Source organism: Martes martes, assembly GCF_963455335.1.
Source record: "Martes martes genome assembly, chromosome: 9".
In the NCBI taxonomy this organism is placed as follows: Eukaryota; Metazoa; Chordata; class Mammalia; order Carnivora; family Mustelidae; genus Martes; species Martes martes.
This window is the reverse complement of record NC_137896.1, coordinates 14,858,246-14,882,568: the sequence shown is the minus strand read 5'-3', so window position 1 is coordinate 14,882,568 and position 24,323 is coordinate 14,858,246. Positions and strand designations below refer to the sequence as shown.

Below are 24,323 nucleotides of genomic sequence, written 5' to 3'. Positions count from 1 at the left end.
ACCTGCTTAAGAGTTTCTCTCTCTCTCTCTCTCTCTTTCATGCCCCTCCCCCACCCCCACGCATGCTCTCTCTTAAAAAAAAGGGACCTAATGTAAACTTGAGTTTAGTTAATAACAACATATCAATATTGGTGCATCAATTCTGACTAACGTACAACACTAAACTAAGATGTTAGTATTAAGGGAATCTGTGGGTGGGCAGAGATTGGGTATATGGGAACTCTCTGTACTATCTCTTTAATTTTTCTATGAATCTAAAACTGCTTTAAAAAGCAGTCTCTTAATTTAAAACAAGCCCTTTATGGAATCTAAGGCTCAAGCATCTTCTCTTTCAGAAAGTCTTTCCTGCTCTCCCACCACATTCACAAGATGGATTGGGGCCCTTCCCCCAGGCTCCCATAATATATATTCTTATATAGTATATATACATATAATATATATATATTTATGAATATATACGTGGCATATATATTCTAATGGATGCATCTGTAACATTGTATTTTAATATCTGTTTGTGTCTGTCAATTCATAGCTGTGGTTTGCTGACCTCTGGCCTAGAATGCGGAGATGGCGAAAGCAGGTCATCTATGCAACCTGTTAGACGCTCAGGGATGCCTGGCAAAGGGCACTTCTGTTACCTCATTGTACTGATGCCATCATTTGGGTGTAATTATCATGAGCCCTCTGACCCACCAAGGCATTTTCTGGATGAGGACAAAAGGCACAGCCCAATTACATTCAGTCTTTTTTTTTTTTTAAGATTTTATTTATTTATTTGACAGACAGACATCACAAGTAGGCAAGAGGCAGGCAGAGAGAGAGGGAAGCAGGCTCCCTGCTGAGTAGAGAGCCCAAGCTGATCCCAGGACCCTGAGATCATGACTTGAGTTGAAGGCAGAGGCTTAACCCCACTGAGCCACCCAGGTGCCCCTGATTACATTACATCTTATTTCAACCTAAGCAATCTCTAGTATTGATCTTTTTGGTTTGCCAAAAATGGATCCCCATGGAGAAGTTTTTGCACTGGGAAACCTCCGGGGTTCAAATCCTGTGGTTTTAATGTCAAATCCATGCTGTTTACATTACACAACATTCTCTTTCACTCTTGCTTAAGTTAAGAGTGTAGGGGTCATTGGCACAAATGCCTATATGGCAGATAACTTGAAAAGCAGACTCAGGTCAGGAGGGGACCCTGGCACTTTGAACAATCTGTGCCTGACCTAGAGTGGGCAGTCACTCCTTGGCTTCAGCCAATTGTTGCCACACAGAAATGTGGACACAGTGTTGCCTGACAAGGCACTGATGCAGATTTCTGTTCACACAGAAATCCCTTGGTCTTTAAAAAATGTTGGCAATGAACACAAATGGCTTAGAAATACCGGAGATGGAAGAGTGGGAGGGTAAGGCATCATCCAATGGAAACGGGGTTTTATGATGGAGGGGAAATAGCAGGGAAAGGCAGAAGGAAGGTTAAGGGCGGCTTCTGGAGAACGTGGACTGTCACACTCGGAACTTATCACTTGTCTTCCAGGTCTGAGTAATCACCAAAGGATTTAAGCAAGAAAGGGAAGATAAGAAGGACATTTTTTAAAGATCGCCTTGGCGGGGCGCCTGGGTGGCTCAGTGGGTTGGGCCTCTGCCTTCGGCTCAGGTCATGATTCCGGGGTTCTGGGATCGAGTCCCGCATCGGGCTCTCTGCTCAGCGGGGAGCCTGCTTCCTCCCTCTCTCTCTGCCTGCCTCTCTGCCTACTTGTGGTCTCTGTCTATCAAATAAATAAAATAAAATCTTTAAAAAAAAAAAAAAAAAGATCGCCTTGGCAGTTGATGGGGGGCAGGGCTAAGGGTAGGGTGGTTAGTTAGAAGTCTATCATTCAGCTAAGTAAGGGTAAAGGAGAGATGATAAAGGCCTGTTTACTTGATCTTTCTCCTACCAGATTGCAAGCTCCAGGACAACAGTGCCTGGCTGTCTTGTACTTGCTGCGTCTCCAACACTATGCACAAAGCCTGCTCCATAAATATCTGCTTAAAGAATGAATGAAAGGGAGGGAGAGGAGAGGAGAGACATTCTGGAGAACTGGGTGGGGGGCTGTAGAGGCCGGTTTCCGTTCCTTAAGGCTCCCCTAGGAGCCTTGGGAAGGGCGTGTCTCAAGGAAGACAGCAGAGACACAGGCTTCCAAAAAAAAAAAAAAAGACTTGGCTGGTTCGATTCCTGGCACTTCACGTGGCCTATTCTGTCCACAAAAGGAGAAAATGATGAGTGCCTCGAAGGGCTGAAGGGAAGATTAAGCAAAAACTGAAGGATGAGCAATTTTCTGTGCTTCCCTAGGTCCAGTATTCCCAAAGCACACAGCCAAGGGGGACTGACCTCAGCCTCCGACCCGGTGGCGATTCCTTTTTGGGTGGGGAAGGAACCGATGACCCCGGCGTCTGTGGGCCAGGCCCTGCCGGGTTCTGAGCCCAAGCTGGGAGCGGAGCAGCGGGGGCTCGGGCCGGCCCAAGCCCTCCCCTCGCCCAGTACCCCCGGTTCCCACACTCCCCCCAGCTCCACCCCCTTTTCTCCCACTGCCTCTTTCCGCCCCCTCCCCGCCCCCATTTCCGTCCCCCTCCGCCCGCCCCCTCCTCGCTCCCGGTCCGCGACGACCAGGTCTCCCCGCTCTTCCTCCTCCCTCCGTCAGCGCCCCTCTCGGGCGGCCGGGGCAACCCCGTGCCCCGCTCGTCCAATGAGGAGTCGGCGCAGGGGCGGGGCGGGGCCCGGGCCGGAGCGGAAGTGGTGACCGGAGCGGAAGTGGAGTTGCCGCCACCGCCGCCGCCGATTCCGGAGCCGGGGTAGCTGCTGCCGTCGCCGCCAGTGCAGCCGCCGCCGCTGCCGCCTGAGGAGTGGGCTTGGGAAGGAAGCGGTCACCGCGCTCGGAGCTTCGCTCACAAGCGTCTCTTCCTCCTGTTGCCCTCCCCCGGTGAGTGCGGCGCGGGGTCCGCCCGGGGCCCCTGGGGGCCCAAGCGCGAAGCTTCCCCCCACCCCCATCGGCTGCGTCCTCCGTGGCGAAGCGGGCGACCCTGCGGGTGGGCCCCGGGAGGTGGTGGCGCGCAGCTTCTTCGGCCCCGCGCGGCCGCCTGCGGTGCGGGCCCGGCCTTGGCCGCGGCCCCTCCCTGTTTCCGGGGCCGGGCCCCTTAGCTCGCGGAAAGGCCCAGGCAGCCCTTGCCGCCTGCGGCCCTGCCCTGCGGGCGGGGTGCGGCTCCGTACGGGGCCGGAAGGGACCTTCAGCCGCGGACCCCCGACCCTCCCTTCCGACCCACCTTCGTGGCCCGCGCGACCCCTCCCTGCTCCTCGGGCGGCGGAAACCGACCCTTTAAGCCTTGTCTCCCCTGCTCATTGTTTTTTTGGTTTCCAAAAATTAAAATTTAACCAAATACGGGCGAGTTTTCGAACCGCAGGGCCTCTGTTGACTCCCTCTGGATGGGTAAGGGGTTTAACCTTGGGAGAGAGCAGAGGGAAACCCCCCTCCCACTTTGCAGTAAAGCTATTTCATCATCGTTCGCTGGTTTGGGAGCCTAGCAGGACCCGAGATTCCTTGAGGAGCACAGGGTTGAGGTTTGAGTCAGGAAAATGCATTTGTTGGACCCGGTTACGGAGTCAGGCCCGATCCTCAGGAAAAACAGATCAGAGACTGCAAATCGGGAGTCTTCTCCCACGGTATTTACCGTCATTTAATGCCTGTCTTTTGTGTCCTCACCCCAGCTCCCCCCATACTGTGTGTTAGCACGTTTTTAGGACTGAAATTTGCCTGGTGGCCTCCGTGTTGGTGGGGAAGGGATAGAATTGATTCTGGCCCTTTTTCTTCGGAGGATTGAGTACATCTTTGTCTATTGCAAATGGAGAACTGCATGTAATGGGATTTTCGAAGGTGGCAGTATTGGTAAGACAATTTGCCAACCTTTCTGTAAAAATGCATGTCTCTGGTCCTTGTCTTCACTCCTTTTCTTGTTAGTAAGGCTAGATAGCATCAGACTCGGATTTTACTTGCCCTGTGTGGGAGACCGTATTTGGCAGGATGATGTTAGGAACATACAAAAATCAGGCGGCCACAGGATCCAAAAAGAAAGATGAAGCACTTTCAAGAATATGAAAATTTTCTCCATTTCTCACTGTGTCTCAGTTGTTCATTTGAAACCACACATACAGGCAGTTTATAGAACTGGACACGTGGCTACCCAGCTCTGCATTTTCTCTTTGGAAATGTGTATGTATAAATAATGTTTGATTCTTAGTGATTTTCTTCTTGACTGCTTCCAGTGTACCCTATTTCTCAGTTAGGAATATCTCAGTCGCCTGAGCCCTCATTTTTCTAGGATCTGTTTCCTTAGCAGCATGCAGGACAGGGAAGGTGAAACCTGTCAGTTGTACTAGAACCAACTTGGAATTTTAGGTGTGGTCTTCCAAATGGAAGAGTAATAATCCAGTAGCAACTGCTGAGTGATTTTCCTAGCCTCCCTTTTCAGTGAGATAAGAAACCATTCACCCACATTACAGATGAAGTCTTTATGAGAAATGAGGTAATTTGGCCTAGACCACACGCCTAGTTTTTAGATTGAATATCCTCATTCATCAGGAGCAAATATTTCTGGACTGTCAGCCCCTGGAGTATGGCTCCTACCCTATAATCTTCTGTACATTTCCCATCATGCCGTGCTTGTGTTATGTTGAAGCCATTTTAGAATTGGAGTTCTATAGATCAGGGAGGCAGCCTCCATAAAACCAGGCTGAGCAAATTCCCATGATGCTAGTTCCGGAGGCAGAGTCTCCAGAGATTTGAACCACTGCGAAGAAAAGTGCCTTTTGCCCATTTGGCTGTGGATACAGAAACAAAGAGCACTGGACCTGGAGTCAGATAAATTTGATTCAGGTCTTGCCTGCAGCGTTTTCTAACTGTGGGGTATTTAGTATGTTACTTAATCTCTGGTTCTTAGTTTCTCTATCTCCAGAGTTGTTTTGGGGGCCTTTTTACAAAGGGTAAACTGTTAAATGTAAGCTTTTGGTTTTGTTTTTTTAATCACAGAATTCACTATTAATGGCTTTCTTTTTTCCTCCAGCTGCCTTCTGATGAGACCCATCCCTGCTTTGTATACATGTTATTTTCAAAAACTGATATGTTATTGTAGAACTTTATTTTGTGTACCCCACGTCCAGTTTTTCTGAGCCTCTTTTCTCATCTGTACAACCCAGGTGGTAATAGTCTTTGTTGTGTTCTTGTAATAAACTGAAAAATCAAAGTAAGCATTTGGGATATAGTAGGTGTTTAATATATGTTATTTGACCATATCCGTGAATATATAGAAAGACTAGGTACAGCGTATAAGCTATATAGTGTAGACATATAGAATCTGTCTCTGTGATTTATTCACCAACTGATGAGGTAGCATCAGGACAGTCTGTAATAATAGTAATAGCTATCACATTACCCAAAGCTTTGTTCTCAGCCCTTTACACGTACTAAAGCCTTCCTAACAGCCAGTGATAGGTAAGTAGCGTTAGCCCCATTTTACAGATGAGGAAACTGAGGCACAGAAGAGTTAAATAATTTTCCCAGGGGTACACACACCCACACACACGCGTACACAGCACAAGGTAAGTAAGTGCTGGAGCCAGGAATCAAACCCAGCAGTCTGGCTCTGGTGGTAAGTGTCTACCGGTGGTGGAGCATGTTTCATGTGAACCCCATTTGGTCCTTAATTTTTCTTTACGTGTCTCCTACTAAAGCAAATGTGTTTGGACAGGGATTTTAGCTGTTTTTGAAGATACATACGTAATTTATTGGAGGGACTGTATTCATTCTGGCCTGTGGGGATGATACTGCTGGTGTACATCAGGAAGCAAGCTTGTGAAAAACCCAGTGTTCTCGCATTTGCTTCATGTCAGGGAGACGGGTCATCAGTTACTTTGTGGCATTTTGATTTGTCTGATACTTGGTTCTTTATCTAACAGAATTTGATCAGGACTCCCATCACTAATTTTCGTTTATCATACTACTTTTTCTGTAGATTTTTAGATTTTCCATATTTTGTTGGGGAGGAAGAGATGCGGAACTAGTAAATTAAAATTGTAAATTATAATGTCCTATTAGGGTACTTCTTCTTTCAGTGGCATCAGACTGGGCCATTTTCCTTTAAGGAATAAGGATACCTCAGAATGAACTAAGGTTTACTTGTAAAAGGACCTCCCATTCCTTGGTTCTTACATATTTCTAGGGAGAGGCGACAGACAATTCACCCTAGCAAGGGGACAAGAAATTCATTGGATAAAAGCAACTTTTAAGTATTACAACCATCTTGGTCTCTACATGAATATGGTTCTGGTAGTCATCTCTGTGTCATGAGGGAGAAGCTTAACAGTTGGAGCTGGATTCTAAGGGAATTTTTGAAGGGGAATACTTAGGGAGGAAAAAGACTAAAGTACTTTCTATTTTGGGATACGTGTGCTAAAAGCCAAGTAAGAAAGCTTACTGCTTTTTGGGCTAAAAGATCTTCTAATATAGGCATAGTTATGTGTTTCTAATGTGTACTTACAATGAGATGAGACTGATTGATGGCCTCAAGAGAACAAGTCATTCCCAGCAGGCTGTAGGTTAGAGAGATGACTTTTTTTTTTTTAAATATGGCCAGTCCTCCCTTATGTAAGTTTCTTCCTGTTAGTTTTATTTCATTGTTTTCCCCAAAAGACCCAGGAGTAAAAGTAACTTTTGAATGGCCTTGACCTGGACAGAGGTGACAATAAAGTAGATATGAGTCCTGGCCATTGTTACTATTTGCCCACAAACCTCACCTTAAAGCTTGTTTGACAGTCTGTTGAGCTTCTTGGCATATGCTGTTTTTAAGTTAATTTTATTTTGATTTTTAAAGCTAGATAAATTAAGGCTAATCCCTAAAACCTCACTGTAATAACTCTGTATGGGTTTGTTTGTTTGTTTTGTTTTTTTTTTTTTAATTGTCCATTTTCCCTTTTCCAAAAGTAAGCATTGAGAATCATAGTTGATCTTTAGGAGTCAGTGCCACAGAGAGGAAAGCGTGTGTGCTCATTTTACCTATGGGACCCTGGGCAAATTACTCTTGGAATCTATAAAAGGGCAGGGGTACCTACTTCATAGGATGTGTAGGATCCTATATATAGGATGTTGAGTTGATATTAAAGCGCTAGTGCTTTACACGTTTGGGTAAACTATAAATGATGAGTATTTTTATTACATTTACCGAGCCAGTTAGCTGATACCGTCTTTTGAACAAAAGAGGAGATGGACAGACAGTACTCCAAGGGCTTGTTGAAACTCGTTTTGAATCTATAAATATAAAAATGGGTAGCTGAGAAACATTAGTCAAAAAGCATAGTGTTGTTTCCTGACTGGAGCTGGGGTGGCTCTATTCTAAAGTAGACTAAGGCAGAGGATAAATATAGTCTGTACTTTATAGGTCAGGTGTGGTCTACTTACTCTGTCCACATAGGAAATAACAGCCTTGTTCCCTTCTTTTAAAAAAGTGCACTGAGTGATCGAATAGTCATACTCAGCATGGCACGCATTGTGCCAGACGTTGGGTGCCCAAAGATAAAAATCTGGGTTCTACCTTAAGCTCACAATCCAGTGTGAGAATCAATAAAGACATTTACAGTAAATTATGCTAAGTGCTACTTTAGAAATAGGCATAGGTAAGTTAACATGTGCCTTTCTTCTAAAAGTCTTTACAGAAATCCATCTGGATTTAAAAGAAATTAAGTGTGTTGGAAGTGTCCTTTCAAGCCTGGCTGACGACATTTGTTCGACTTCGGTGTGGCTGCCATTTGAGTGCTTAACAGTGTGTAGACACTGAAGTATTTTGCATCATGAACTAAGTTACTCTTTCCAAGAACCATATTAAATGAATGCCTATTTTATGCATGAGAAAACAGACTCACAGAGATCAGGTAGCCTGTGGCATTGGTGTGTGGTACTGGTAAATTGGGCTGGGTCACTCCATTGTATTGATGGGCTCCAAGCTTTTGAACCCTATTCCCAAAATGGACCAGTGGAGCTACGTTTATGGATCAGAACTAACAGATTGTCTGGGATTGATCACCAGACGCGAAGAGGTTAATTTATTGTCCTATCTGCTGTTGATTCACAGTGCGTGACCTTGGGCACATCATTCAATACCTCCATTTTTTAAAGTTTAATTTTGGCCAGTTGGACCTAAATAACAGTGATCTCAACAACTGATGTGGAAGAGGGAAGAGATTTTGAAATGAAAGTGAAATTTCCCTCCACAGTTATGTGTTTGCTGGACATCAGTGCTAACGATTTTGTATTTAGGGCGTGCTGTGTTTCATTTTCTATCAGAGAGCAGGCAAATGTTTGAATGGAGTTCAGTTTATGACAGGACTGTGAAATTTGTGTGTAGAATGGCACACAGACATTTTTTGGAGTGGGTGTTTTTCAGTGAGGAAATTTCTTTAAGAGCCAGGAGTACTTCACTTTTTCTGGGTAACACCCCCTAACCACCTGGCCCCACTGACATTCTCAGGTCCCTCCTGCTGTACCTTGGGATCTGTTTTTCCTTCAGCGGAGTGACTCCGGAACTGTAACTTTGGCCTTGTGGTGCTGTAGGTCCTCTGTCTGAAATGGTACAACTGTGAACGCTAGTCAGAATTTACGGTCAGTTCCTTACCCCATGGAAGCTTGTAAAGATGCTCCTGCCAGTTTTCCCTCCAGATTTCATAACTCTGCTCATCTCTTTATTTACTTTGGCCTTTGATTTCTTCAGTTTCATCTAGAAAAACATAATGTGCTCTTTATTCATACATCAGTGTTTCTTGTCCCTACCTGGGGTATCGTTTTCCTCTCCTGGCAGAACCCCTGCAGCCCAGAAAACCAGTGAGGACCCAGCCACTTTTACACTAAACCCCTTCCCCCTAATTCTGGCTGGTTTCTTCAAGAAGCTTTATAACCCTTAAGTATGTGCGGTCTTCTGTTCCTACTGGGGGAATGTGAGCTCTCAGAGGCAAGGACCACACTGTTCTAATTGTATTTCTTTTGAATTCCAAGAAAAGTCCCTGGACATACTGGTAGTGTTTTCATTTACAGTGATTTCAACACACATTAAATTATATGCACTACATTTTAATGAAGTAGTGTGTTGGAGCACCTAGATAGCTCATTCAGTTGGGTGTCCTACCCTTGATTTCCGTTCAAGTCATGGTCTCAGGTTTCGTGAGATCCGGCCCTGCGTCGGGCTCCACACACTGAGCATGGAGTCTGCTTCAGATTCTCTCTCCCTCTGCCTGTCACCCCCCCGCCCTCCTCCCCAAAACCCAAACCAAAACAAAAAGAGTAAGAATATGTCTACTGAGCCTTTACTCTGATCAGCACCATCTAGCCATTTTTTTGTATCCTCAATAGCTGCTAATGTTTCCTTTTAACATTTAAGGAAACTGAGGTTCAGAGAAGTTACTGTAAAAAAAATCGCCTAATTTCTCTTTAGAAGCTGAGATATGTATTATGTAGGGCTTTCCTAGAAACAAATTCCTCTCCTGTGTGTTTCATAATAGAGGTTTAGTAATCCTCACACACGATAGACAGTGGAATCCTCAATTTTAAATTTCTAGGAAATTATCAAATTCAATTAAAGCTCAGTATTTCATAACTGAGCATGGGGCGCCTGGCTGACTCAGTCAGCAGAGCATGCAACTTTTGATCTCAGGGTTGTGAGTTCAAACCCCACATTGGGTGTGGAGCCTACTTTAAAAAAACAAAAAACAAAAAAAAAGAATTAAGCCTCTTCTTTTCCTGAAAACAAAACAGAGCTGAGAGTTCAATACTTCTAAAGGCCACATTTCAGAAGGTCATTCTCTTCCATTGCAAGGCTGTTTTTTTTTTTTTTTTTTTTTAAAATATGGTTTAACAGTGGGTAGTCATTTCTGTTTTTATTTTTCCCTCTTATACTGGGTGTCTGCTTCTGGCCCCTATGAGATGACCTCTCAGTATCCTGAACCTGGATAAGAGAAATCCCTTGGGCAAAGAATTTTGAACTAGAGGGCCTTGGTGGATTCATAGATAATCTTGTTTCAGCATTTACTGTCAGATTTGAGGTTTCATGTATTTGCAGGAATCCTGTTATTTCATGGGCACCCTTAGAATTATTTTTCATAATATTCTTTGGAGTGTTTTATGAAAATGAAATACTTTAGTACATCTTTTTCTAGTTCTTCCTGTTATATGTGTCTCATCAGCAGATCCATGACATTAAATCCCTTCTTTTGACAACCATGTAGTCTTGGCCCAGGAGTCCCTCTTCTTAATCCCTCCCTTATTAGATACTTAGATTGTTCCCAGTTTTTCACTCAGCAGTGCTGGTTTACTCAGCACCTGCTTTCCGTTCCTCTAAAGTGCTGCATCCAGTGGCTTCGAGCAGACAGACACATGTTGTCGCCCTGCGGCTGTGCTTGAGAGCTGTGCGGAAGCCTGTCGGTGTCTTCCCGATCTGAGCCCAGCACAGGGAAAAGTGGGCTCTGGTGTCTCTGTGCTCTTAGTGCCGGGCCTGGTGGTGAAGCTGCTAGTCTCTTAAGGTTTTTTAGAAGGCAAATAAAAGCTCTCGCTGAGGTGTTTTTGTGGTAGGACATCGGTTGAAAGTCTTAGAAGAAAAGTAGGTCCTGATTATAAACCGTCACTTCTTGATATTCAGTTCAAGAAAATTCAGTTAGGAACTAATGGATAAAAGTGTTACGGTTATCATGGATGTCCGGTTTGAGGCTATTGAAGGGGGGAGTCTTATCTGGGAATGTTAACACTGTAACATTTTCACTTCCTATAGGAGATGAATCTCGACTGGCTTTCCTTCTCACGGCTTGTATGCTAAATAAGTAAGAATCCAAGCTCACATTGTGAATTGAAACAGTGATGTGGAGGTCCTGTGAGAGGAATAATAGTACTTCCATTTGGTTTGCACTGTGCATTTTTAAAAAAGATTTCCTTGAATTTCCTGCATCTCCTCTTCCCAGCACGTCTCCTGAGGAGGATGCTGTATCGCCAGCATACAGATTGGAAGGCTGAGGCTGAACAAGTTCACGTAGCTTTGTAGTTCACAACCCACTCTTAGACCTAGTCCTGCTGCCTTTCTGCCACCCTGCTTACCCCTGCCCTGGCTTCTCTCTGCCCTCTCAGGACAGATAGGCTGAAAAAATTTACAGCCACTTACCTGAGCATTAGTTTTATGCTTGGCCCAGGGTGAGACCTTAAATGAGAAACAAATGTGAAGGTTTCCTTTGAGGACATATCCACGGGGAACTGCTTGTAGAGGGACACTAACTCCTCATCTATACCAGAGAAGTTACGTGGTGTAGGCCCTGGGCAGTGTGACAGGCTGCAAGTGGGCTGGGGCTCACAGGCCGGAACCTCAGTGGGGGCTGGGGTAGCCAGGGAAGACTTTAGCCAGTTGGATGGATAGAGTTTGCATAGGCAGGAAGTAAATGGGAGAGCATTCTAGATGAAGGAACTAGAAAAGCAATTTCAGGGGTGTTTGAGCGTGCCACTTATGGGGTATTCGAGGATGTCCAGCCGGAGAGAAAGGTACATTTGGGAGAGTGGCTGATGATAAAGCCTGACAGGTATAGAGGAGCCAAAATCCTGAAGAAGGACTTTGAGGGCCAGGCAGAGTTTAGGTGGAGCTGCCAAAAGAGAGTCATTCAAAGTGACTGAGTGAGGGTGAAGGTAGAACCAAGAGCCACTTTGTTTTTCTTCTTATTTTTTTTTAAATTGAAGTATAGTTGATACACAATGGTAACATTAGTTACCACGCATATCGTGGTAATCATGGTAACATGATTCAACAAGTCTGTGTGTTAATTTGTGCTCACCCAACTGTATCCCCTGCACTGTACTCTCCCACTGCCACTAACAACAGTCCCTGTGCTGTGCCTTTGATTGAGTAATTTTGAAGTAGGTGCAGGAGTACAAGGAATAAGGTGCAAACATGAGGATTTAATGTGCTTGTGAAAAAGAGGTGCTTTGAATTATTTGAGCAGAGAGAAGACGCTGCCTGATTTGCAGTTTTATTCTTTCATTTGGGGATCTGTTCATTCATTGAGCAGATGCTTGTTCATACTAATTATGTGCAAGGCACTGTGGAAGATCTGCCCTAAAGAGTTGATGGGGTGGCGAGGGACTTCAGGATATATACAGATAATTTTAGTACTGGAGAAATGTGATAGGACGTTAAGAGAGGTATAGACGAAATGCTTTGTTGAGAGTACTCTCAGCTTGGAGCAGTGCTGTCCAATAGAAACATCATGAACCGCGTGTAATTTATAATTTTCTATGTTTAAAAAGTACAACAAAACAAGTGAAATTTATTTTATTTAACCGTTTTTTGAAAACTTAACTCCATATATCCAAAATACTAAAATTTCCACATGTGGCTGGGGGCTGTTACATTAGACATCTCCAGCTTAGCGGTTTAAGATAGTCTTCATGAAGGGGATGGCTCTTGAGCCCTGCTCTGAAGAATTTTGTATGCTGAGTAAATGGGAGAGGACATTCCAGGCAGAGGGAGTGGCTTGGTGAGCAAAGACAAGGAGTCAGAAAAGCATACTCTTTAAGAAAACCATTTTGGCAGAAGCACAAATTGTTTAGAAGGCATGTTTTGGTGGAAGTCTAGGAAGATAGCTTGGAAAGTCTTGGAGGGAATCTGACTACTATCAGCAGGAGAGAACTTTAAAGAATTTTGAGCAGGAAGTGACTTGATCAAAGTTTTAAGAACGGGTCTGATCATAAAGACATGAAGGGGACTGCAGGTAGTGGGTCTGGGAGAGTGAATGGGAGACTTCTTGCAGATGTAGAACTAGGAACAATTCCAGATGTCCCTTGTCTCCTGCCTTCCTCCAAACTGCTGGGTGTTGTGTAACCCATTTCCTGTTGAAATTGGTCTAGCTGCTTCAAAATCCGTGTTACATAAGTCAAAAGTTATGTAAGCAGTAGGCATCAGGACATTTAGCTGTGGATTTTCTTTGTTGTAGTTGTTTTGTGTGAGTGTGGAATTAATTTTTTTTTTTAAACAGATGGATACATTTTTTAAGGCATGCATTTGGTCTTAACCATATCATGATGGCTCTCAGTGTCCAAGGGCTCTTTCAGTGATCCTGAAGAAGCTTAAAATAGTTGGCTCCCCAAACAGGCCACATTTGATTTTGAGAGAAATAGGGCATGTACCTTTGGGAGCTCCCAGGGAGTAGTAAGGATTCTTCAGAGAGGTGTGATTTAACTTGGAGTGTTTGGGAGGGGATCTTAATCAGGGGGCTGGGCTGGTAAGGCCAGAGAGTTTCGTGGCATCTCTAGCAGTGTTGATCCTTTGTATTTCTCTTTTATAATCCTTTATGGGATGGCTTAGCTCCGAATTTATTTTTGGCCAGGACTTTACTAATTGTAATCTTTCCTGGTATAGTTGCACAGGTGCTGTTTGATGAACTTTGGAGTGGGCCACTGAGTGACTGCTAACTTTGGATTTGTCTGCAGACCGGAACATTTTTGAAGTTAATTGAAAGTTGACTTCTGCCTACTTCTCACTTTGAGGAACAGTGAAGTAGGATTATTTGCTGATGGAGGTTGTATCCTGACTAAAAGACTTGCAGTCAAGAAACTTAGACATAGGGGTGCCTGGATGGCTCAGTGGGTTAACCCTCTGCCTTAGGCTCAGGTCATAATCTCAGGGTCCTGGGATCTAGCCCCACATCGGGCTCTCTGCTTAGCTCTGCCTGCATTTGCCTACTTGTGATATCTCTCTCTCTCTCTCTCTGTGTCAAATAAATATATATATATATATATTTTTTTTTTTTTTTTTAGATTTTTTTATTTTATTTTATTTGACAGAGGGAGAGATCACAAGTAGGCAGGGGCGGGGCGGGAAGCAGGCTCCCTGCTGAGCAGAGAGCCCGATGTTGGGCTCGATCCCAGGACCCTGAGATCATGACCTGAGCTGAAGGCAGAGGCTTAACCCACTGAGCCACCCAGGTGCCCTAAATAAATAAAATCTTAAAAAAAAAAAAAAAAGGAATAGAAACTTAGACATAAACTGAGAAGGTATATAATTTGAAGCTGAAGAATGGTGTCCTTTTGATGTACTTTTTTTTTTTTTTTAAGATTTACTTTTTGATTTGCCAGAGAGAAAGAGAGCACAAGCAGGGGGAGCAGCAGGCAGAGGGAGAAGCAGGCTCCCCGTGAGCAAGGAGCCTGATGCACGACTTGATCCCAGGACCCTGGGATCATGGCCTGAGCTGGAAGCAGACAGTTAACTGACTGAGCCACCCAGATACCCCTTTTGGTATACTTTTATCAGAGTAGACTAGGATGTGGTGTGGCAGCTAACAGCACCAACATTTCAGTGACTTCACCTAAAGATTTCTTTTTTATACTGCCGTGTCCAGTGCCAGCCTATAGGAGTCAGTGTAAACAGAGGGACTCAGGCTGCAGGCCCTAGCACATCGTCGAGAGCACATGGCCTTCTAGACAGCTGATGTCAGAGAAAAGAGCCTGCGAATGACATACAGGCTTTTCAGTTTTCATCTGGAAATGGCATCATTTCTGCTGTCTCATGAGACAGAGCTCCCCCTGGGATCCATCCTGGTTGCCTGGGGGCTGCCAGGAAATGTAGGAGAGCAAGTGGAATGTTTTGTGAGGGTTATTATCTCTGTTACAGTCTCATTCCAGTGACATGGTGAAGAAGGCGGGCAGATGAGGTGAGACGCACTTCACTGAGTGGAAGCTTAGAGTGAGTGAGCCTTACATAGGACACAGCTTGAGTATGACTTAGATAATAAACTGTGGGAAGAAAAATAGTAGTTCTGAACTTAGGGAACCAGGTCCTTCTCAGTTGTTTAAGTTTGGGGGGGGTGGATCTTACCATTATGCTCCATTTAATAAAACATTTTCATGTGGTAGGGCCCTGTCTATAGGATTTCTCACTTGAAAATACAGAAATAACTTGGAGGTAAAAAACCATTTTGTGAGGAGGAGACAGTACTTCTTTTGCTATTTTAAAATTATTGTTTTCAGAGTACTAAATTGTGATGCTGTGTATATTATAATGAAAGAATTTGGGGGCTTTTTTGTTTTGTTCTATTTTAAAATTTTATTTTTAAGTGATCTCTACACCCAACATGGGGCTCAAATTCATGACCCTGAGATCAAGAGTTATATGCACTGACTGATCCAGCCAGGTGCCCCGGTAAGAATTTGTTCTAAAAATACTGATACTTCTAGGGGCGCCTGGGTGGCTCAGTGGGTTAAAGCCTTCGGCTCAGATCATGATCCCAGGGCCCTGGGATCGAGCCCCGCATCGGGCTTTCTGCCCAGCGGGGAGCCTGCTTCCTCCTCTCTCTCTTTGCCTGCCTCTCTGACGACCTGTGATCTCTGTCTGTCAAATAAGTAAATAAAATCTTAAAAAAAAAAAAAATACTGATACTTCTAGTACTATTTAACCTTATTACAGTTTAAGATAGTAGTATATTTTTACGCTGTGGCACAGATAGACATACCAAAATTTAAATGAACAGTACATTGAACTTACTGGTTAGCAGATTTTTTTAGTTACATTTTATCCAAAAATTACTGCATTCTCTGTAAATGGGGATTACTGTAGTGGGGAACTGACTAAGGTGAGGTGAATAAGGAGTGTTCACTGATAGGTGTATAGACGATTTGGTGAACTGAAGTTACTAAAATTTTTATCTATTTCAGAAAAGATTGTAAATGAACTCAGTTATGGTTTGCAGTTCTGTTGCGCGTCTTGAACACACTCCCATCTCTTGCAGCCTATACCATACAGACGATTAGCGTCGGATAATTTGTACTTAGTGCTCTAAACTTCTCAACGCACCTTCACGTAGTTTAGGTCATTTGTTCTCACAGCAGCCCCACGGAGAGTAGGTAATATTCATTCGTTCGTTCGTTCTTTCTTTCTTTCTCTCTCTCTTTCTCTCTTTCTTTCTTTCTGTTTTTCTTTCTTTCTTTCCAGTAAGGAAATTGAAGCTCTCGGAGGTTAAGCGATGTGTGACCACTTGTCAGTAGCAGAGCTGGGGCTAGAAAGAGCCAGATCTCCTTCCCTTCAGTTGATGCTCTTGTCTACAGTGTATCCTGCAAGTTAGCAAATTGCAGAAGATAGGACAAAAATGGCTTCTGTTTTTTAGGTTCCTACTGCTTGATGGGCACGGCCAGATGTAACATTTAAAGTCCTGTCTTTGCTTTAAGTTTGAGGCAGTCCTCAGACTTAAAGTGTTTTTCCCAATACTGTGGGGAAAAACCAGATTTGGTCAAAACCAGACAATTCTTGAAAGAAGTTAAGGAAGTGTATTTAGCATAAGCTTCTAAAGAAATAGTTCTCCGGCAGCCCGTGTGTGATGGGGAGGCTGGAGTCTGCGGTCTCTTAGCAGCGCTGCCAGACACGTCACTTGCCTTCTCTGAACCTCACTTCTTCACCTCCAGAAAGGGGGGAAGGGATTGTTGTGAGCATATCTACTCTTCAGGACTGCTGGGAAAATTAATTGGCAAAAGAATTAGCAAGGGACTTAGCCCTCTGAGTGCTCATGTTCAGTGCGGCGGAGGGCGTTTGCAAGTACACGTTTCGTATTTACATCTGATTCTTGCCCGACGGGTTAGGAAAAGGTTCACACATGCATTTCCAGGGCCCTGAAGCCTGACACTTGCTTTTTCTCTCTCCTCTCGCTCGCTCCTGTTCTAGGGAACGACCATGGATAAAAGTGAACTGGTACAGAAGGCCAAACTTGCCGAGCAGGCCGAGCGCTATGACGACATGGCCGCAGCCATGAAGGCCGTCACGGAACAGGGGCACGAACTCTCCAATGAGGAGAGAAATCTGCTCTCTGTCGCCTACAAGAACGTGGTGGGCGCCCGCCGCTCCTCCTGGCGCGTCATCTCCAGCATTGAGCAGAAGACAGAGAGGAATGAGAAGAAGCAGCAGATGGGCAAAGAGTACCGGGAGAAGATCGAGGCCGAGCTGCAGGACATCTGCAATGATGTTCTGGTAAGAGGCCGGGGTTTCGGTTTCAAACGGCGATTTGCGAACAGTATTAATGTAACGCTCAAACGCAAACTCTCACGCGGCTCATGAGAGAAAGGTGTCGGAATATGCTGGAAAGCTGCAATCAGTCGGAGCTGATTTTTAAGTCTGTGATGTAATGTGATTTTCCTCACCTCCTGTTTGATCAGAGGTTGCTCATCACGAATGGGGTATTTTTCCTCTCCCTTCACAAAGACCTGTGACAAACAGGAGCATCCCTCCCTCTTTTCTTTAGAAATTCAGTCCACATTGGCAGGATCTCAGGTAGGTGCCGCCACAGATGGGCTGTTCTGTGTCTGAGTGGTGATGTCACCTCCAGCCGGGGAGGTGGGAGCCAGAGGCCCCGCTCTCATTCCCCCTCTCCCAGTCCTGTCTGCACAGCGTAAGGTCCTGAAAGTTAGCCACGTCTGTCCGTTGGGCCTGTGTCCAAAGCCAAATCAAAAATGGTTTGGGGATTGTCCTCTCCTGGGTTTTATATAAGCCTTAGTCAGATGATTGAGTCATAACTATTCCGCTCTGGCCACAGTCTGGGGTTGGATGGGAGGGGTGTGTATCCTAGAGCAAATCATGATCATATTGTCTTTCCCTCACATCCTGAGCCCACTGGGAACTTTCTTTTTCTTCCAGGTGAAATCAGGTAAAAATGAACGGTGAGGGCTGCTTTGAAGGGAAAAGGAATTCACACTTGTGGATCTACCTCCTCCCCTGCTGGCTGCCTCTCCGAGTTACTGCCCATGACACCTTTCTTTTGAAAACCAGTACAAAGCTTGTCAGCCATCAGGCAGTATTCCTCCTCCCTAACCCATAAGGAATTACACCCTGGCTGTCTGCAGAGAGTATTAAAATGACTACCGCCCCTTGCATCTTCTCACATCGATTGATTAAATCCCCTTACAACTAAGCTTTTGCATTGAGCTGCTCTTGTTAGACTCATGGTGTAAGAGTGTCATGGCTAAATTTGTTGCCTGTTGGTAATTTGGGGGTTTGTTAATGGTGCACTAATTCCTGAATGTTAGGTACATCTGGTATTCAGATGAAGTATGGCATGCATTCCAAGGGCAAGAAAATTCCATAATTCCTGAAATGTAGACCAGCTTTTAAGAGCATCTGAAAGAATGTGAAGAAAAGCATGGTACTTACTGCCTCTTAACCAGTTTTTCAGGATGCCACATTCTAAAACAACTCTTCGAAAATATTGCTCTGTATACGAAGCTTGGACTCCTTCAGAACTGCTTTTGTTGTAAGCATAAATGTTTAAAGGAATTTATTCTTAATAATAGTATTAGCTACTTTTTGAGTGCTTACTGCGTGCCAGGCATCGTGTTAAGCACTTTATGTACTCTAGCTCATTTGTCCTCATACCCTAGAAGATGGCTATTGTGCTTCCCCATTGTATAGCTGGGAAAACTGAGGCTCAGGATGCTTAGAAATCGTTTGTCCAGGGGCACAGATGGTAAGCAGCAGAGGAGGGACTTCTACCCAGGTCTGATTGATTTTCAACTTAGTTTTTGGCAGTTTTGGTCTGTTATTCACCTTTTTCCTCCCAAAAGGGAAAGATTTTTTTCTTTTTTTAAATTACAGAAGTAATACAGGTTCATTGTTTTTTTTTTAAAAAGGGGGGGTGACCAGGTAGAAGAGTATAAACCAGAAAGTAAAAATCATTTCTAATCCTGTCATGTAGAGAATCATTATTAACATATTGATAAATAATCCTCAAGAGTTTCCCTTATGTGTTTGTGTGTACACGTACATAGTTTAATATTAAAATAGGATTCATGTGGTACTTCTGATCTTTTTGTTTCACTCAGACTTCTTTTGAGAATCTTTCCGTGTTATTGGTGTAGTTCTGCATCATCATTTTTAAGGCCTTACGTGGCATCCCATTGTATGGCTGTACTTTAATCAACCCCTTGTGGATGGTCAAAAGTGATTTTTAACTGAAGAATACAGGCATGTGCTGTTAGGACCTGGGCTAAAAACCACTTAAAAGCTTTGGATGCAAATTATGTTTTTTTTTAATCGTCAAAATTATTTAGAAGTGGTAGTGTGTCTTGAATCTCAAACATAGTTTTAACATCTTGTAAATAATATTTCCAGATTCTTAACAGAATGTGAATCATTTTTTAGGAGCTGTTGGACAAATATCTTATTCCCAATGCTACACAACCGGAAAGCAAGGTGTTCTACTTGAAAATGAAAGGCGATTATTTTAGATATCTTTCTGAGGTGGCATCTGGAGATAATAAACAAAGTAAGTAACTTTTTTTTTTTTTTTTAAAGGAATTTGACCAATAGTGGAGCCAGTCCTCCTCCTCAGTAATTTTAAACAGTTTTTACTTTGTTTACCATAGACACGAACATCACGGTACTGAGATTTTAAAAGACCACTAGCATTGTGCTGACCTGTAATTAGCAGGTCAGCTTAATGGGGGTTGACAAATCAATGTATCTAAGGGGAAAATGCAGAGGACATTAAAAGTGTGATGTAGTAGTCCATTTAAAGAAATCTTTTTCTTGGGGGGAAAAAAAAAAGACCTTGAGGGTTATTTGGTATCTGTTCTTAGAAGTAAAACTTTAAGATGTCTAATGGTATAAAACCACCCTAGGAAATAGTGTTTCATTTCTTTTATCACATGTGTTTTGTGATGGGGAGAACTACAGCTCTGCTTTACTAAGTACCTACTATGTGCCAAGTATTTTAGAGTCTCATTTATTTCTTATACAACTCTAGGAGTTCCGGTGGGGATCTGCCTGTTATTCTGATGAGGAAACCAAGGCTCATAGAGGTTTTCACTTACTCCAAGCCCCACATTTAGAGAGTAAGAGTTGGGAGTTCAGGTTTGAGTCTGCTGACTCTATAAAGTTCATAATTCCTCTACTGGAGCATATTATTTCCCATGTTCTATCTCGTTAAAGGTTATTTCTGCTTTCCCCCAAAGCATTTAATGTGGTACTTGGCTTAGAGTAAACGTGTAACAAATGGTTGTTAATCAGATGGTGGACCCCTTGCTTGGTCGCTCCTCATTCCTGCTCGGTGGGGTGTAATAACCAGATGGGGGTCTGGCATGTGATGCACCTTGGAGAGAACCTCGCCTTCAATGTTCTTATCTTTCTTGTAGCCACTGTGTCGAACTCCCAGCAGGCTTACCAGGAAGCATTTGAAATTAGTAAGAAAGAAATGCAGCCTACACACCCAATTCGACTTGGCCTGGCACTGAATTTCTCAGTCTTCTATTATGAGATTCTAAACTCTCCTGAAAAGGCTTGCAGCCTGGCAAAAACGGTGAGAAAGTCCCTGTGTGGTTTCTGATTGTAGTATAACTGTGTGTGTGTGTGTGTGTGTGTGTGTGTGTGTGTGTACACGTACTTCTTTTTATTGCCTGAATGTAACAACTCACTGTGCTAGTCCTTCTGAAGATGTTCTGGAGATAGGAGTAGATCTTATGTGACATAAATACAGACCTATCACTTTTTTATTTGTTCTCAACACCTCCCGCTGATTTTTATTTTCGCTGTGTAATTATTGGCTTGGGCGGGTGGTTGTAGAAAATTCAGGGGGAAGGTAGTGTGTTGTTCCTTGTCAGGCTTTGGGCTCTGTCAGCCTCTGTTATGTATTATATTCCTTGTACCAAGATTTGAAGTTACAGCTGTGTTTATGAAAGAAAGCAGACCAGGTTTTCTTTGTGTGCTGGGCTACCTCTTGTCTTCTGTTAGTAACTCAGCCACCTTTTCTACATATTTTTTAGTCTTTCAACATGCACACTGTTAACTTAAAATTTTTTTTAATTTGGAAAAAGTACATGAAATGAATTATTTAAGGTCCATCACTTAATCAGATTTAGTGGTGTGAACATCTGTTCTCCCTTTATTCCTTGTATCAGACCTTTTGAGTTTTAGTAAAGAAAGGAAAGGATTACTGGCAGTTAGGTTTGGCAATTAAAAAATAATATGGGGGCGCCTGGGTGGCTCAGTGGGTTAAAGCCTCTGCCTTCGGCTCAGGTCATGATCCCAGAGTCCTGGGATTGAGCCCCACATTGGGCTCTCTGCTCAGCAGGGAGCCTGCTTACCTTCCTCTCTCTGCCCAGTTGTGATCTCTGTCTTTCAAATAAATAAATAAAATCTTTTAAAAAAATAATAATATGGATTTGTACTGGGTTGACAGTAATACCTGCTGCGTTACCACATGCAGTGAAGTTCTCTGGGGATTTTTCTGTCATTGTTGGTTGGTGCCTTATAACCATGCATTATCTGTTTGTGGAAACAACTAGCAAACAAGGTCATTAATAATAGCCTCAGCTCCCCTAGAGCACTGTACAGGAAAAGAAAGTATATGCATTTGTTAACAGGAAAAAAATTAGGCTAAACTAGCTCCAGAGAACCTGTGATGACTCTGCTAATGGCTCTTTGTTGCAGGCATTCGATGAAGCAATTGCTGAGTTGGATACGCTGAACGAGGAGTCTTACAAAGATAGCACCCTGATCATGCAGCTGCTTAGGGACAATCTCACTGTAAGTACTGCTGGTTAGCGACCCTGCTCTTGGAGGGCTTAGAGTCTTGTTCCTATCACCAACCGAAGAATTCACTGTTGCCCAAGACTCGAGGGGATTTGTACCCTGTAAGTAGAGTGAAACGTACTAAATTGTTAAATTGGTTGTAAATGCTGCTAAAGTTTTGGCCTCTGCAGTCCTCATGGTCTGCAGTAATACAGTGAGAATTTGAAGCAGTTAAGTGAGATAAGTTGGTCCAGACTGGGCCTACCTCCCTGAGTGAATTTTAGGAGCCTTGTTTTGATTAGAGCTCTGTTTTTCTCTTGCAGCTGTGGACGTCGGAAAACCAGGGAGATGAAGGAGATGCTGGGGAGGGAGAGAACTAATGTCTGTTGTGCTTCGTGATCTGTTCAGTGTCACTCTGTACCCTCCACATATATCCCTTTGTGCGATAAAAAAAAAAAAAAAAAAAAAAAGTCGTACGTCGACTTTCAATTTTTCACAGCCTCAGCCTAGCAAAATGGTCCATGGGATAAACAGCTGGTGTGTGTATCTAAAACTCAGATTGGTCACATAAATGCCACGGCATTCTGAAGTTTTGATTTTGATTAACATTGACAGGATTACTGTGTGCTGAATTTTTTTTTAAACTGAACACTGTGATTATGGGGTTTTGTAACTTAGCAGAACTCTTACTGGTAGAAAAACTAGACCTAAATTATGTGTAACTTTTTGGAAAGTTTAAACTGATAATCAAACTAGTCACGGAAATAACAGTTCCATTGTAAAGTTGTACAGAAAGTTATAGAGATTATATTGTGACGCTGGGACGCAGAGTGAGACCCCTGTCCTGTGACATCAACTCACGGTGGTTCTGCCTGTTTTGGGGGGATTACAGACACTTGGCCAGTTTGAGCTGTTGCCTCTCAAAAGTTCATGACTGCAGATGTCCACGGTGTCTTCCTCTCCGTAAACTCGAAGCCTAAAATGGAAACTCTTTGTGGCAGATAATTGGGTTTTGACACCGTGAAAAGGCCCAGTGCTCCTAGACCACGTGACTAACACCCCTTTCCCACAGCCATCTTAACTGATTTGCAACTCGGGCTCCATAGTGGAATCTGTTTTCCTTGTAACCAAGACCTAAAGAAGAGAAAAGCCGTGTATCTTATGAATGGCCTTATCTGTTTCCTGGGTAATACCTTTCGGAGTCATGTTCTGCAGAGGTTGCCTTTCACTTAAGAAGTACTCAAGTCTTTGGGTGCTTCCTAGCTTGGGGCTTTTAAATTTTGAAATCGAGACATTCTTCCCACTGTCCTTTTTGACTGTTGACCTTGGTTTTTCTTTCCCCTCTTGAAGTTTCTGTCCTGCTTCTTTACATTTTTTTCCTTTTCAGTTCTGTCGTTGTCTTCTGTTCGTTGTCGAACACCGTACGGGGCAGGGTGGGGGCCTGGAGGGGGTGAGTGAAGATGGCAAGCACTTTGGTCCGCAGGCCCCACTTGAGGGGAGTTGAGAAGAGCCGGCACATAGCTCTGGCTTCCTCTGATTTCTCAGCACGCTCGTTGCTCTTCAGTCAGACCGAGATCTGAGTCAAAAAAGTGTTTTTAAATATCCATGATTTCTCCCTGTGTTGCAGCCAGCCCTGATAATGCTTGTTAGTACCTGTCACCAGATCTCCCAAGTGTGCTCCTCCAGCCAAGTTCACAGACCTGTTTGAACAAGACCCTATAATGCAGGGAAGTTGCATGAACACCACAGTGGGGAGAGTCCAGAATCGCCAGGCCTACCAGTCTCACAGTTCCCCCTCTCCCTTGAACATTCCATGTAGCTGTAGTGTCCGCCTGTTTGTCCATCTGCTGAAATGAGAAAAGAAACATTCATGCACTGATTTAAAACCAAAAAAAAAAAAAAAGAAAAAAAAGAAAGAAAACAAAACAAAAAAAACCCCTCCCCCCTTTCTAGCTGAACAAAAATGTGCAGTTAATACTTGGCGCTTGAAAATGCAGTAGTGAATGTGGAACGAGCCTGTCTGTATATCTGGTAGCTCTTTCTTGCTTCGTTTTTCCTTACCAGTATTCTGCCTCACGTTTGCTTCTGTGACGGTTATATTGCCTAGCAAGCACTCCTGTGGTTGTGAAAATAGTATAGCAAAAAAAAGAAAAAAGAAAAATCCCCGGTTATTGATGTACTAGATTTGTGTATGTCTTTTAAACAGTTCTAGTTTCCACCTTAACACGGAATAATCAGGAAAAGTGTAAAAATTCAAAAGTGAAATAAAAAATTTTATCAGTTGCCTGTGAACTGATGTATGGCGCCATCTCTCTCACTACCAGAACTAGCTACCTCTTCTGGTCACACTCAGTTGTAGTTCTGCTCTAAAAGTAGGGAATATCTTTATTTCATCCAGTTTAGAACCAGAAGTCAGGGTGTTGTAAAGGGGGAGAAATTACCATTAATAAACAGCCACTCTCCGCCTATTATGGGACACTTCTCCACCCTCCATGACAAACCATCCATGTGTTAGGTCCTCTTTTGTAGCTTCTAAGATTTGCTATGAACAGTTATTTTACATCCCATTCAAAAAACACACACACACACACCCCTTTTTTTAAACCCTGAGATGTAGCAAAGCCTGTGAGAGATGCTTGCGCAAGGCTTGGTCATCCCCAGGGTTCTACCAGACTGTCTTCTGCCCTAACACTTTCTGAGAGCCTGCAGCACTGTTCCTCATGGCATTTGCCCCCTTTCTAAAA

General features: G+C 43.6%; 1 protein-coding gene across 2 annotated transcripts; it reads left to right on the top strand.

Annotated features, from left to right (window-relative positions):
• The first annotated feature begins 2,752 nt into the window (after window positions 1-2,752).
• On the top strand, window positions 2,753-23,868 carry YWHAB (tyrosine 3-monooxygenase/tryptophan 5-monooxygenase activation protein beta). Of its 2 annotated transcripts, XR_013967353.1 has the most exons (7): window positions 2,754-2,954; window positions 16,747-17,049; window positions 19,213-19,336; window positions 20,205-20,368; window positions 21,499-21,594; window positions 21,903-22,019; window positions 23,818-23,868. XR_013967353.1 is itself a non-coding variant. In XM_080812702.1 (6 exons), exons 2-6 carry the CDS (start codon window positions 16,756-16,758, stop codon window positions 21,957-21,959), a joined length of 735 nt encoding a protein of 244 aa, XP_080668828.1. In that variant the 5' UTR covers window positions 2,753-2,954; window positions 16,747-16,755; the 3' UTR covers window positions 21,960-23,719. The 2 variants fall into 2 exon arrangements, 1 of the variants encoding a protein (XP_080668828.1); XM_080812702.1 differs by lacking the exon at window positions 23,818-23,868 and having other exon boundaries at window positions 2,753-2,954; window positions 21,903-23,719.
• The last annotated feature ends 455 nt before the right edge of the window (window positions 23,869-24,323 follow it).

Coding starts and splice junctions, on each gene's coding strand:
- YWHAB (XM_080812702.1), top strand. CDS start 16,756: ATGGATAAAAGTGAACTGGTACAGAAGGCCAAACTTGCCGAGCAGGCC. Junction 17,050..19,212: donor ACATCTGCAATGATGTTCTG/GTAAGAGGCCGG, acceptor ATCATTTTTTAG/GAGCTGTTGGACAAATATCT. Junction 20,369..21,498: donor CTTGCAGCCTGGCAAAAACG/GTGAGAAAGTCC, acceptor TCTTTGTTGCAG/GCATTCGATGAAGCAATTGC.